The sequence below is a fragment of the Mizuhopecten yessoensis genome, unplaced genomic scaffold (genome assembly GCF_002113885.1).
Source record: "Mizuhopecten yessoensis strain PY_sf001 unplaced genomic scaffold, ASM211388v2 scaffold11139, whole genome shotgun sequence".
Lineage (NCBI taxonomy): Eukaryota > Metazoa > Mollusca > Bivalvia > Pectinida > Pectinidae > Mizuhopecten > Mizuhopecten yessoensis.
In genome coordinates, this window is record NW_018408899.1 from 866,653 (window position 1) to 882,163 (window position 15,511).

Consider the following 15,511-nt stretch of genomic DNA (forward strand, 5'->3'; position numbering starts at 1 on the left):
CACAGTTCTGTATTTCCGGTACGTCTTCAAAACGACTTTTGTTTTTGCCATGTGCAGTATTATTCCTTAAAGGTAATATGCTACATGACTACACATTGAAAATCATAAGTAAACCATTATCCCATGGTAACACATTAATTATAAATTCTCTCTAGTCTTGATAAAGTGGTAGCTTGACAGTAAATAGATAACACTAAACTAGCCGGTAGCATTAGATAAATACAACATTTACAAGATACAAGAATTTTTATTTAGAGTCGTGTTTGTAACAATGCAACTTTAGCTCAGAAGAGCTATTCTTACGACTAAAACATTTGAGGGATGAGCTGAAGCTTTAACGCACCCTATCAACTCGTACATATTTGTTTACAATGGTGTACTTGCAATTGTAAGTCGTATGGCTTCGTCAATTTCAATTATGATGTTATCACAGAGAGAGAGAGAGAGAGTAAGGCGGGAGTGTATATCGATCGATTGAACAGATTACCCCAACATGTTGTATATCTATCTAATATGTTATACTCCACAGAGACCAAAATGACGTTAATGCGGAGGGGTTATCAATGTAGATAATGTTTTACAATTTGAGATATATATAACTGTATAACACTAGAAAAACCATCGTTTTGAAATTTGTTACATAAAAGAAACCGTAATTCTGTATAAAGCCATATTGTACTGAAGAACCAAATTCTAGTTTTTTGTACAATATTGATATGGACATAAAGGCTACACGCCTGCGTCCATTATGTATCTTGATAAAAGTACATCAGTAGGTAGGCTGTGGCAAAATGCACTTGACCACATTTTAAAGATGTTTCGGTATTTTGTCGTTTCGTTACACGTTTAAAGCATTGGAATACTTCCAAAAAGTCATTTGAATATTTCATAATATTTTTGGCACGTGGACTAACCACAGGGGTTCGTTACAAATTAAAGTCTTATACACATATGCTATACTGATATGGGTCACAGCAAACCTTAACATACACACAGGGGTTCGTTGACTAATGTTTAAGCTTTGTACTTTGTTTAATTTTTGTGTCCTACTTGTTATGTTATACCTTTGCTTCTGCATCGTAATTACATTTGACTAAGTTCAAAGAATCTGTGTTAATTGATTCAGTCCCAGATATTTTTCATTTTTTTTTTTATTTACTTTGCAGCCCAATTTTTAATTTCAAAACAATAAGTAAAGAACTTCCTTAAATTATGGTTCAAAATGTTTGTGAAACTTGGGGCACAAGCAAGCTTCAGAAAAAAATCTTCATAGCATGTAGCAGATGTTATGTCCTGAAGATATGTTTGTAAGCTAGAATTGAAATATTACACTGACAGTCAAGGAATATCTCATCAATTTAAGAATGATTTTGAATATCTAAATATACATAAATTTTAATGAAACTGTATTTTCAGGAATAGAGGACAATATTTGCCATGAGTACTGCAAAGGGTCCTTATAAAGGACCAAAAAAAGGATCCTTGACAGTAGAGGAAATACAGGTTGATAACATCACACAGGTAAGTACTGGTATATAACAGATGAAACACATGTCACGGGACAAAATAGTATCTTAGATGAACAGTATAACACAGGTGAAATAGGACAGATGAATATATAACACAGTTGAGAATAGTACAGGTGAACAATATAACGCAGGTGAGAATAGCATAGATAACTACATAACATAGGTAAGCCTCAATTAAGGATATAACTGATGAACAAATTAGCACATGCATGTAAGAATATTACAGATGTACAATGTAACACAATTAAGAACAACAAAACACAGGTAAAGATATAGTACCGGTGAGTAACATGTACTTACACACTCAATTGATCAATTCTGTACAAAATGGGGATATTTATCTTTCCTTGCATCTTAAGCTGCATGATGAAATGTTTCTTTCAAATCACATTGTAAACAATTTGTAACCAGTACAAGTAATTATTTATCCAAAGATTATCTTCTATGTTAAATGCTTTTCGTGTGATTAATATTTTTCACAAATGTAATAATGTAAACAAAACGCCTGTCCTTAACAATATAATGAACCAATATTCCCTATAATAGGATTGTATCATATGAACTTACAATATTTCTGTATAATGCTTGTTATATTTATCAATAAATAAATTCCAAGTTAAGCATTGATGGTTCTTGTGAAATGTTTATTGTGATGAAAGATTGTTTTTGGTTTGACAGTTGGCTCGACAGCATTGGTCACAGGAGGCGCTGAAGAATGGAGTTGAATTTAACCCTAAGGTAAGCATAGAGAATAAGTAAGTTCATGATCACTGCGTTAATGATTTTCATTTTTATTATCAACTTTTACACCATCAGGATAAATATTAAAAAACAGATTTCACTCGTTTGAAAAAAAATTAGAAAGTTAGTTTTTGTGTTTATGGAAAACAAATTGTGAAAGAGATTATATAAAGATTGTTTTTGTACCAGTACTTATTGCAGGTATGAGATTAAGAAGGATAACTATAATTTTCCACTGTATTATTTTTACAGATTGTGGCAGATATTTACAGAGAGGAACTCCAAGGAACGCAGTGAGTATTTCTGCAAATAATCAAAACTCTCATACTAAAATTTGGATAATGAATCAGTCATTTCTTACTGTTGTAGTCATATGAATAATCAGTTAAAATATTTTATTCACTATCATTCTTTCAGTTACGAAAAAAAATCCCTTTCAATAATGTACCATATTTTGAATTCCTTTTTTGCTGAAAGATATATGTATTTGTAAAATTTTATTCTCAGGTTTTCTGCCCGAAGGACAATGATGCTAGAGTACAGGTAAGTACATGTATATTATTGTGCAATTAAGAATATTGAAAATGAACAACTTTTCACCAAGTGTTTTGAACTTGCTGGCTCAAAATTGAAATAGAATCTTTCTTGTTTCGAAAATCACATGTACATTGCAAACAAAAGTGTTTGATGATTTTAACAATTTCCTTCTTGTTCTTTTCAGTCAATATCTGGAAAATTACTTATGGCCAAATTGTAATCCTGACAAGGTGAGATTTTAATAATTTGAAGACAATTTTTTTCTGTTGAAAATTAAGTCTTCTGTCTCTTATGATTATTCCAGATTCAATATTGAAAGGGCTTTTTTTTTTAACCCTGACATACTATCTTGGATAAGATAAGATTGACATTATATTGCATCGATATTGATCAGTAGAGTAAACTATTAGGTGACAGATGAAGGTGAATTGTTTTTAACATTTGCAGCATTACTGGATGTATGCTCCTTGAACAGCACTAAATCAGAAGGATGCATTTCTGAACTCTTTTGATCTTTTATATAGCTATTATTGTGAAGTTACTTTTCTTGAAAAAAAATATCGAATAACTTCTTTGGGTGTTTGCGTTGATTTTGGTTTATTTTACACATAAGAATGGGGTGTTACTGCTACTTTAATAAAGCGACTAATTTTATTGTTTTGTTGAATCTTCTTGTTATTGATGCTATGTTTTTTTTTCAGTCCAACAATGCACATATTACATCTACTGCTCTAATGGTGAATGAGAAATTCAGAGAAAGGGTTCCACCATGGGAGGTAAGCAGGACTGAGATGTCAGTCTACCTTTTTTATATGATTGAACATCCCACAGTTTAAGTATAAATAAACTCAACTAAAACATATTTTAGTATGGAATACTTTGTTGTCTGATTTGATATTGCCATGGGCTAATACATTAATTTTACTCAAAGAAATGTTATACTTCAAAAACTCAATCAATATCTCATTGAAGTTGGTCTTTCATGTATTGAAGAATTTCCATACTTTTTGCATACAATGTATTAAATGAAATTGTTTGAGAAATTTAGAATAAATATGTTTAAATTAAAATTTATCAAAATCATGACAAAATTGTGATGAAGCTATTTAGTCCTGGTAATTTGGAGACATATTTAGAAATTGAAGGAAATGTTTCTCATCAATAACGCTTTCTCTTTACCATTCTGTATTTACTGACATGCTGTTGCTGTGTTCAGTGTTTCAGAGCCAAGCCAGAGAAATTCGAGGCATTTTTCCACCAGGTATTACGTGTTTGTCTGGCTGAACACACTTCCCTTCTGGAACACACACATCTACTCATGTTTCTCATTCACTGCTTCAACAGCCTGGTAAGTGTAACTTTCATTGGCTCTGGAAACTGTCTTCATATGATTTACATTAGCTGTTGCTGGGACCAAACAATGCACTAAAGAAAGATATTTACATGTATGGTGTAACCTGATTGTTAAGTTCCACACCATTTGATCCTGTATGACCATTTTGTGTTGAAGGGCTATAATCATTAGTATGCATAGATGTACGATTACAATGTATATGGTATTATAACCTCTGTTAATTGCATGACTTTATTCATTAACAGGAAATGGATCTGATCCGAGAACAAGTTCAGAAGTTAGTGTCTCTTCCAGTCTGGGCCAATCTTCTACCAGTAAGTTTGTTTATTTACTATGTCCAGATCAAGGTAAAAAGAAATCATTTTAAAGAGCAGGTGTGACCTTAACCATGCCAGTTGACCTTGTAGAATTAGGTCAAGGTTAAATATGGAGGACATAATTTACCAATGTTATCATGATTTACCCATCATGTTAATCTCATAGTAAAGTTTTGTTCAATGATTTGACTGATGTTCTTATTCTAATCCCTTATATAAGAAATATGTCCTTAACTTTTGTCTTGTGAATTTTGTTAACAAGATTTCTTTAATACATATTGAAGGAATTATCCTTTGGATCGACTTCATTTGACTGAACAAAGCCAAAGTTCACATGTATTTCATAATTTGTGTACAAAAAATGTGAAGGTCTTTTGTCAATGACAGGTCAAATGATATATGTGCATTTTTACCAGGCTGTGTAGTTGTTATTTTAGCATCTGCTGACATTGCTTGATTTAGGAAATTTTCTACTATATTGTTTTTTGTTCCAGGGAAGAAGAGAAGAACTGTTCAAAACAAATGCCAAATACAAAAAGTTTTACAACCTCATACAGAAAAACGACGCTAAAGTTGGGGCGGACAAATTAAAACGATTGCAGTTTGAGAGAAACTTTATGTCTAATTTGATGAAGAAGTTCTTCAGTATCTTAGACTCAATACCAGAAACAGGTAGGGATCAATCTTTATCAATTTAGAAGTGTTGCATATCATTGTATAAAACGTGTGCACTCAAATTAAAAACACTTATGTTGAAATACTAGTACAATCTAATGGGGTTGTAACTGCAATTTTGTGTAACTTAACTTTCTGTCACAAGTTTGCAATATGTTATACATCAAAGGCTTTGGCTGATATTAATCAATACATAAATGTTGAGATTTCAATTCATACATTGAAGTCAGCACACAAGAGATATACAATTTTGTAAATGATTTCAAATTTGTAAACTCAGTGCTTTCAAGCAATTATCTGCTGAATCCATTGTTGTATGACATGATACATTGCAATATTCTATTATAAATGAAGTCATGCAAGTTTGAAGTTGATACAACTTTCAAAACTTTTCAAAGAGGCAAGTGACAGCAGTTCTAAAGCCATCAGTCAGAATATATACACAATGAGCTAATATGGTACCCTTAGCAAGGGTGCACATAAATCACACATATGTATCGCAATAAGTGTTTATGTATGCTTAGGGACTCTACACATTGCTTGATATACTGTTACAGGGAAGCTAGCTCATACTAAGGTCCAGTACTGTGAACGGTTCATGGAACTCAGGTCTTTATACATTGTTGATATACTGTTACAGGAAAGCTAGCTCATACTAAGGTTCAGTACTGTGAACGGTTCATGGAACTCATGATTGACATTGAGAGCCAACTACCCACACGGCGATTCTTCAATGCCCTAATGGACGATGTCCACCTTGTGGTCAGATGCAAGATGTCCACACTGGTCAACCGGAAGGAAGGGAAACTGTTTGGGGAGGTTAGTAATAGCTATGGACACTCTCCAGTGTAGTTGCAGTTTTCAAGATTCAGACAGTTTAGGAAACGTTTCCATTTAATGTGAACTCATTGATCAGGGACTAGACTGGTCAACTGTTGAAGTAAAAAAACCTTTACAGGTCATCTGTTAAGCCTTAAGCCAGCCTAAACATATCATATAATTCAAAAGTTGGGAAAATGGTTGTTTGACAAAAAACTCGAAATAAATAGGGCCATATAATCATTTCAGTTGATATTGAGGTTTTCTTGAAACTATCAAATACCAAATTCTCTTTACTATCAAAAGCTGAGAATACAGATTAATGTCAAAGCTGTGAAAATAATAATTTAATAGAGTTCTCAAATTAAAACACAATTTAGTCTTGTGAATGTAAAACTTTCCTCAAGAGGAAATGTGACATTATTACTTTTCAACAGATGGATGATTTAGATATAGTTGATGTTTTAATAAATGTTAAAATTTGAAATATTTTGACTTGTATTTCGCCAATTCAGTAATAATATGATATGCAATGAACATAAAACATACAACATGAAATTCAGTGAAAATACATCAAAATATTTCTGTATTGTTTATTTGATATGTCAACTTTTCAAATTCCGTAATTTGTTTGGGTAGCTCCTGGAGATGCTACAGCGTTACGCTGAGTTTGAGATTGATGACCAGACAGGAGAAGCTCTGACCATCCACGACAGAATTGACCTCCACTACAACAGAGTGCTCGCTCTACAGGTATCACCAGAAACTTATGTACATATTGTCTTTTTAAAGGTGTCGTTTATAAAACTGCAAAAAATAAGTTTCCAAAAAATATTACACAAGTACTTTATTGAAAAGAACATGTTTCATTGACAGAAAAGTAGTAGACAGTTGATCATATTACAACACTCATTCAATTGTTCCACTATCCAGCCAAAGTTTTAGGGGAAATACTGGCTCTTTTCTATACAGAATTGTTTTAGTAATCCAGCTATCTCCCATTCTAGGCACTTTTGCTGGGAATGAACCTGAGCTTCCACCATAATTTTATTTTTGAAGACAAGGTCAGCTTGCTGATGATTGTCTAATTTTCAACTCTCTGATGTTAATTCCTAATAGAAAAGATAAAGGACCAAGGACTATTAAACTGCAAATGGATTGCACATGCATGAACATTTGTGTCCATCAAGTATCTTTTGAAAGTTGATTTAACAGGGTTATTCAAATTTGATGTGCCAGTAAATTGAAAGTTGATTTAACAGGTCTATTCAAATTTGATGTGCCAGTAAATTGCTTGCTCTAACACCTTTATCTCACACAGTTGAGGTAAACAGACTTATTAAGTGAATAAAAACAGTGTTTGTAGGAAAACTGCACTTTTATTAAAAAAAAAATGAAAACATCAGAAAGCTTATATGATATTATTTCCAACATGTTACGTGGATGAGATGTTTTTTAATTCTCATTTAAACATTTTTTTTGAGACCCAAGATGCAGTTCTGGTTAGAATTGACCATTGAAATATGAAAATGCTTATACATCATGTATTAAATTTAATGTAATATATTTTTTTGTGAATTGTAGAAAGTTGCCTTCCGACATTTCCCAGACGACTTGCGAAGTTTTGCCATTTCCAATGTTGCGAGTGTAGACAGCAGAGAATCACTGCTGAAATTCTTCAAGAGTTTGAAGTAAGAGGTTCTGTTTTATGCATAAAGAGTGTTTGAAAATAAATGACTTAATCAGGTTATTCTATCAAAAAAAACATTTGTGGATAAAAACGAAATGTCATTTAACACGCCCTCCTTTAATTTGGAAGGCAGAGAGACATATGTATATCATTTTTGTTTTTTTTTATCATTTTTTTTTCGCAAGATTTTTCGTAGTATAGATACAAAACAAGTATTTTCATTTTCACACCATCATCACCACATATCATAGAACTTCTGCATATTTTGCTAACCTACACTTTGTGTAAATGTTTGGGTTTCTGGTCTATTTAATATATAAGTTGTAGGAGGAGGAAATAAAACTCTGAGATGTAGTTAAGTAACACGCTGTGTATCTGTTGTCATGAAACCAATATTTTATCTTGAAAAACTAGACATTGACAAGTGAGAACGTAATAACGTACTGTTGAAATTTGTAATGTGGGCTTTGTTGATCAGAGGAATAATATATGCTCCAATTTTTTAATTTTTTAATCTCCATCTAGCTGTATTTATTTACCTGTATGTATAAAGGCAAATAAAACGTTATCACTGTTGTAAATAAAAAATCTTATTTACGGGCTACCAGCTGGACACACAGAACAAGCAATATTTATAAATAGCTGTTTCATTCTATTAACTTAAAATATAATCTGAACATTATCCTAAACTTTACAGCAAGTCTGATCTACACCGAGTCCTGGCCTACATTCACCAGCTACCAATGATCAAAGACGAGGAGGAAACGGCACAGAAAGAGGACTACATGATGGAGCTACTGGTATGTAATATCCACGACACTAACCAGAATTTAACCAGAATTCAATTTCTTCTTTTATAAAACAGATACATTCAAATTAAGAATGAATTTAAATCATAGTTAAAATTCATGTTGATCTAAAAAAATCAAATCATATTGCAACCAAACTGAATTATCTGGCAGTAAATGCTATAATAGATGCCTTAATTTAACATGTTTTATTATGCTTTTGTAAACATAACAAAGAAATGTTATCTGTTTGAAAAAACATTGATATTGCATAAGTGAAATTCATGACAACAAAACTATATTCTGAAGCCAAAGTTGAATTACTGTTCCATAAAGTATGTATAATTTATATCTCCTCAAAGGAAAGTCAGCAACAGCACTCTAATGATGATTTGAACCGTTAAATCTAACTGAGTTTCAGCTTGAAGTCTGATTTCCTTCTCATTCAATTTATTCTCTATTTAATAAGTACATTTTGCTGTGTTGAACCCACCAGATATTTGACTGAAGTTCTTATCTTACACACACCAGGTCTCTCGCCATGAAAAGAGGAGGTCCCAATTGGAACAGATAAACGAGATGCCACTGTACCCGACGGAGGACATCATTTGGGACGAGAACATTGTACCCACCGACTTCTACTCTGGGGACAGTGAGTACTTCAATATATATTGTGTATCTGGATTAGAATTGGCACATTTGATTTTCTTTAAAATAAATAATTAGAACAATAAGTTTACTGTAAAAATTATTCATAATTTACTAAGTAATTGCACCGTGAACAAACACAGATGGATGAGCTTTGATGGCAACATTCCACGGAACATAATGGTGTTTAGTTTAATTGACATGACCATTCTGTTTTCTCATCACTTCTCTCTTTTTATACTTGGTGATGTGATTTATTGCCAGGTACAATAAGTTAGTTGAGGTCTTAATGTAAATTTTTGTATTGCTAATAAAAAAGACCAACTTGAAGACAGAAAATAAGAAATTTAGTTGCGTTTTATGACCGCTTTTCATTGTGACTGGAGACTTATACTCTGTGATGTTAATATAATTGTGTGTATGTCTTTATAGGTTGTCTAGCTCTGCCCAAGCTGAATCTACAGTTCCTTACATTGCATGATTATTTGCTGAAGAATTTTCATTTGTTCAGACTGGAGTCTACATGTAAGTAAAATTCTAATCTAACAAATATCAAATGTAACGCTATGAAAACAATAGAAATGCAGAGCTTAAAAAACAATTATAAAGTATTCCTGTATCTTAGATTGGAACATTGTACTTGGAATGACAAATAAAAGTGAGATATTCACTTTCAATTTGCATGAATAAGACAGATAGAAGTTGATTAATCTCTCCAGAACAGATACTTGTTCGGGGCACCTGTCACAGAATATTGAAGGAAATGTTATATTAATGTCCTTATTTCTCTACTATTCCAGATGAAATACGACAAGACATTGAAGATGCTGTGTCTCACTTAAAACCATGGTAAGGGGTGATTGTTTCTGAAGTTGAAATGTATCAATTTGATCAAAATGAAATTATTATTATTGTCAATGATTGGCTATGATCAAGCAACTAAAATATAAGCAAAGTACCTTTCCAACTCTGATCTATTGCTTGTAGGAATGAGTTCTCTGTCTAGTTTAGCTATAAGTATTTTCCAAACATGTATTGTTGAAAAGTCCTGGCACAATTACACTAAATGCAATTAAAAATCAAGATTTATTTTTCGTTTTCCTTTCCCTTGTTAATCTGTATAATTGTTGTTCAATTGAGTAAATGGGCTATGAAATTATTACATTGTGTCTGACAGGATGGCAGAGGATGGGAGTTGTCTGTTCGGGGGATGGGCCCGGATGGCTCAGCCAATCGCAGGCTTCAATGTGGTGGAGGTAGGTCTGCTTAAGCTAGAATAATGTCATCATAAATCAGATTCTGTATTTTAAAGACAGTTATCTTTTTTCTCACTATATAAGAATTAAAAGCAATTTTAAGTCTTTTGAGTTTTCACTTGATAACAATTTTGAACGAAATCTATGAAATTTCTCCATGCACTCTCAGCTATATATATATACCTATTCCATTACAGAAGATGGAAATTTATTGAACTTATTGAGATTCTCAGCATTCAGGTTTAGGATGATGGATTAATGGTACTAATACCGTGACAGAATGGAGAAGACCTTCATTTTTTTCTTGCCTTCCTTCATTCTAGGTTTTTTGTGCTGATTTACAATGAAATAATCTGAAAAGATATAATTTTAATGTCAAATTGTTACACACTATGACAAATGACCATGTTTGACCCCTAGGTGGCGAAGCCTCTGATTGGTGAGAACCACCCTGCCCAAGTGCGAGCAGATATCACAGTCAATCTCAGTGTGCGGGAACACATCAAGAACGAATGGGAAGGTAGGTGTAAAACCTCCGACTCTAACTAAGGATTTTGATCTTGATATTTTCTACTATACTAAAAACACTATAAAGTAAAGAAGTTTTGTTTTGTTGTTGACAATTTTTATGTGCCTGCCTTAGGCAGATTGAATGATTGTTTCATCTTGTTTCTCTGTTTGTTGGTCTCTCTGTCATCAATGGGCTTGTCTGCAGGTTTCAGACGACAGTTTTCAACCAAATATCATAAACTTTCGCAAACACGATCCTGACGTCAATCTCTTGAAGCAAAGTTTACTCTGTTTTCTTTTTTGCAAATTTTATTGTTTTTGTGCAGGTCTGAGGAAGCATGATGTGGCATTCCTAATCACGCTGCGTCCCACCGTAGCCATCCAACAAAAGTACAACCACCAGTTGCCATTCATTCCACAGGTTGGACTTGCGTATGTCCGTGGCTGCGAAGTCGAGGGCATGCTGGATGCGGAGGGCAAGGTCATAGAAGAAGGTGAGGTCAAGGAACATTGAAATGCTAATGTTAAAGAAATATGATAAACATGGGATAAATAAACCAACCAAAAAAAGTATATGTCAAGATCACAGAAATACTGAGATTTCAAGGTTACATGGTGTCTGAATTTCAGGACCAGAGCCGCGCCCAGATATTCCTGGGGACAGTAGGACATTCCGCGTCTTCCTCGACCCTAACCAGTACCAACAGGACATGGCACGTGCTGTGGATGGAGACCAGGTAAAACTTCAGGCTTTACTATGCACTCTTCACACTAATATGTGTAATCAGTGCTTTGAAAATGTTTGTGTCATCAAATATACCTCAGAGTTGTATAGCTTGAACAATTTGCCAAGAACATACCTGGAAATGAGTTTTCGGGAATACTTGTTTTTCTTAAATAAACTTCGAGTTTATTCACAAGGATTTGATTTCATAATTACAAAATATTTATTGTTCAAAAATCCCTAGGTAGATTTTAAAAAAAAAAATTAGAAATTTGAAAATATGATAGAACCTGGCTGTAAATTAATGTGAAAACATATCTCATGCAATAGAAGTGACTTCTATAGGGAAATTTGACTTAGTCAATTTTGGTGACCAAGTAGGTCAGTTGGTAAGAATGTCTGTCAAAGAGGTTCCTGGTTCAAACCACGGTCTGACTGCATTTTTCCTCTCCCGTAACATTTGGCACCCAAATAAATACATCGATAGACGTGGTATGGGTTCTGACGTGTCTTTGGGGTTGAAAAGTTTGTTGAAGTAGAAGTGTATCAGAGTGAGGGCGGATCTCTGCCAACCAGGTAGCTCAATCGATTAGAACTTCCATCTAGTGTTGGGAGGTCTCGGGTTCAAATCTCAGTCTAGTCTGTCTTGTCCTTTCCTGATACAGTTCCATGTGAGAGAAGATAAAATCTATGACTTGCTCGTTGCTCTGTACTTTATGAATGATGATAAGATGCTTACTCTTTATAACTGTTACAGGATGTGTACGAGACATTTAATGTGATAATGAGGAGGAAACCGAAGGAGAACAACTTCAAAGCTGTGTTAGAGACAATGCGTGACCTGATGAACACATCATGTGTTGTCCCAGACTGGCTCCACGACCTTGTGCTCGGCTATGGTGAACCAAACGCGGCACACTATTCCCAGTACGTAGCTACTACCTTATTTCTTACTAGGGCAACCAGACAATTTTGAAAAAGATTATAGACTACTTTTACTCCATTGGAATAATTAAATTAATCAGTAGCTCAAAGCTAATAACTAACTTTAATATGGGCACTGCTAGAAAACTTGAAAGAAACTAGGTAAACAATTAGCTTTGAAGTGAACTTGCATATTTTATCCTGAAACTATTGTGTTTAGATCCAATTAAATCACCGATGAAGGTGGAGGTATGTGAGGGCATGTTAATAAATATTTATATTTAAAAAATATATTTATCGGTGCCGAGTGTATTTTCTGATGTTCCCAAGTTTAGCAGTGTTCATGTTGAATTGAAGCATGTATATAATCCTATGGGTATTGTAATGTAATGAATTGTTATGTAATGTTATGTTTAGTATCTTGTCTTATTGTAATTGTTCACATGAAAATCAATAAAAAATTGAAATGTAAAAAGAAATTATTAATCAGTAGCTCTGTATACATAGTTACAATAATTGGGTTCTTTATCTAATAGCAGATTGCAGGTGTTTAATATTGTTTTCTTTTTTCGTTAAAGAATGCCAAATAAGATTAACTCCCTTGACTGGAATGACACCTTCCTCAATATGGACCACCTAAGGGCAGGTTTCCCTGACCACAGTATCGAGGTCTGTACGGATGATGTCAGCAAACATGTACCACCATTCAGGTATTATTAAATATACTTAGTAATGTTGTTACCATCAATCGGCTTTAGTAATGTTGTTACCATCAATCGGCTTGTTATAACACGGATCACACTTTGATACAGACAACTATATGATAAACAAATATTATCCTTTTTAAATATAGGTTGAAGTTCCCTGAGGAAGAAGAGACAGGGAAGAGGAAAGCTGACACAGAAGATACCAAAGTGAAGAAACGAATTATAGTGGAACCACACACCATCCCAAACAGAGGACCTTACGCCTACAATCAACCCAAAAAGTAATGGCACATGTTGCACTTAATTTTATAAAGGAATGAGGTAGATAAATATGATATATCATATGTAGACGTTGGGTAAATGAAAATTTTACCAAAGTTGTAACATTTGAAGTCGGGACCAAAGCTTGAAAAGGTTCTGACCCTAAATTCTACACCATCAAGTAACATTTCTTTATCCCCTCACATCTATATTTAAAAAGATTGAATATTTGTAAAATAAATGTAATCTATTGGGTGAAAAGGAATGCTGTCTATGTCTGTTTTTCTGTGATAGTGTGATATCATCCAATTATAAGATGTGACATCATTTTTTGACATTGTGAGCTCACAATTACAACCACTACTGTCTTTGGGAGAAATAGGAAATGAAACATCTGTATTTTGAGATTCGGAGGCTTTCATTTTCTTTAACACTACTTTCTGTCACTTTTTCTGTCAACCGTGATAAAATTGATAAAGTATTGAAAAAGAAAATTTAAGTTTAAAGGTGTTAAAAGCTAGTTGAGCTTAGGGTTGTAAAGGAAATGACAAAGTTGTAATTTATTGAGAGCTTAGCTTCAGGATATTGTTTAGCTTATCTGCATAGTGAATAGCGAGAATATGGTCAACGAACATTGCTTTGCACAAAAGATGATAACATAAGATTACCAAATAATGTGTAATAATTGCACTTTTACGTTTGTAGGAACTCAATATTGTTCACACCAACCCAGATTGAGGCTGTAAGGGCAGGGATGCAGCCGGGCTTGACGATGGTGGTAGGCCCCCCGGGAACGGGTAAAACAGATGTCGCAGTACAGATCATCTCCTGTCTCTATCACAACTTCCCAGACCAACGAACCATCATTGTCACTCACTCCAACCAGGTACAAACAATGTGTACATGCACCTCGATATTCAAGATTTGGGATACTTAAATCTTGGCAAACTGCATTATGTCAAAGTTTGTATTATGACATAAGGTCTCAAATAAACTGAGTACTTGAGAAATCGAAGGAAAAATACTTCAACTGTCATGGCATCCAATGTACACATTGAAATGAATTGGATATTTCCACATTGTTGAGAAAACAAAAACAAATTTCCACTAAAATATTATGTATTGATAGTTATAATAGCGGAGACAGAGGAATCTTTGCCAGACGCTTTGGTTCACATTGATTTATCGACAGTTTTATGATAATAAACTATTTCTCTGATACAGTGCAGGGTCTGACAGTACCTTTGAACTTGAGTTGGTTAAATTGTTCATATTATCAGTTTCTCTGTATTAACATTCCTGATTTCACCTCAAACACAAAAAACACATAAATAAATAGATAGCAAACAATTCTGGTTACTATATATTTTTTTATTTGGCGGTGCTAATATTTCATGGGTGTCCCGCTCAGAACTAGCTCTCGGGGATTACATTTTGTGTAACACTGCCAGGTAAAAATATTGCCTTTATGGGAGTACATTTGTGTTGGGATGATTGGATTTATTTTAAAATAATGTAAAATACAATCTTGAATTGGTGTTTTATCTCCATTTTTTGGCAGTAAAAGGGTTAATGTATCTTTTCTTTTATCTGTGTATATTTATTGTATTAATATTCACTGGGTATTATATTTCGCACTATCTTTGGTGACTGGGAATATAAGGAAATCAAATCCAAGGCCAAAATTACCAACTATACAGTATGCATTCCATGTTATGAGTCGGAAATGTCTGCACGTGTGTCCTGTGACTTGTATACTAGACATCTTGATGATGCCATCCTTAGATATTGTTCTGCAAGCCTTTGAGCGTGATGTGTAATTACTTGACCTCTATTGACCTCTAGGCCCTGAACCAGCTGTTTGAGAAGATCATAGCCCTGGACATAGATGAGCGCCATCTGTTACGTCTCGGTCACGGAGAGGAGGCACTTGAAACTGAGAAAGACTTCAGTCGGTAAGTATGTCAAATCATAGTATAAAACAAAGGTAGATTAATTGGATTTTTTTCCGTTTTTAGGTGATTAAAATGC

General features: G+C 33.7%; 1 protein-coding gene across 2 annotated transcripts in view; it reads left to right on the forward strand.

Annotated features, from left to right (window-relative positions):
* Positions 1–15,511, forward strand: part of LOC110466636 (intron-binding protein aquarius-like) — a 23,839-nt gene continuing 8,328 nt past the window's right edge. Inside the window, exons 1-26 of one of the 2 annotated variants that reach the window (XM_021523268.1) lie at positions 1–68; positions 1,415–1,521; positions 2,208–2,267; positions 2,523–2,563; positions 2,778–2,813; positions 2,992–3,037; positions 3,509–3,583; positions 4,024–4,155; positions 4,407–4,475; positions 4,973–5,150; positions 5,794–5,972; positions 6,612–6,725; positions 7,557–7,663; positions 8,360–8,462; positions 8,982–9,102; positions 9,531–9,623; positions 9,899–9,947; positions 10,276–10,354; positions 10,775–10,874; positions 11,191–11,358; positions 11,495–11,601; positions 12,346–12,515; positions 13,091–13,222; positions 13,366–13,500; positions 14,186–14,366; positions 15,326–15,435. In XM_021523268.1, coding sequence (XP_021378943.1) covers positions 1,438–1,521; positions 2,208–2,267; positions 2,523–2,563; positions 2,778–2,813; positions 2,992–3,037; positions 3,509–3,583; positions 4,024–4,155; positions 4,407–4,475; positions 4,973–5,150; positions 5,794–5,972; positions 6,612–6,725; positions 7,557–7,663; positions 8,360–8,462; positions 8,982–9,102; positions 9,531–9,623; positions 9,899–9,947; positions 10,276–10,354; positions 10,775–10,874; positions 11,191–11,358; positions 11,495–11,601; positions 12,346–12,515; positions 13,091–13,222; positions 13,366–13,500; positions 14,186–14,366; positions 15,326–15,435 — 2,669 coding nt within the window. In that variant the 5' untranslated portion in view covers positions 1–68; positions 1,415–1,437. Of the gene's footprint in view, positions 73–1,414; positions 1,522–2,207; positions 2,268–2,522; positions 2,564–2,777; positions 2,814–2,991; positions 3,038–3,508; positions 3,584–4,023; positions 4,156–4,406; positions 4,476–4,972; positions 5,151–5,793; positions 5,973–6,611; positions 6,726–7,556; positions 7,664–8,359; positions 8,463–8,981; positions 9,103–9,530; positions 9,624–9,898; positions 9,948–10,275; positions 10,355–10,774; positions 10,875–11,190; positions 11,359–11,494; positions 11,602–12,345; positions 12,516–13,090; positions 13,223–13,365; positions 13,501–14,185; positions 14,367–15,325; positions 15,436–15,511 lie in introns of both variants that reach the window. The other variant, XM_021523269.1, reaches the window with a different exon arrangement.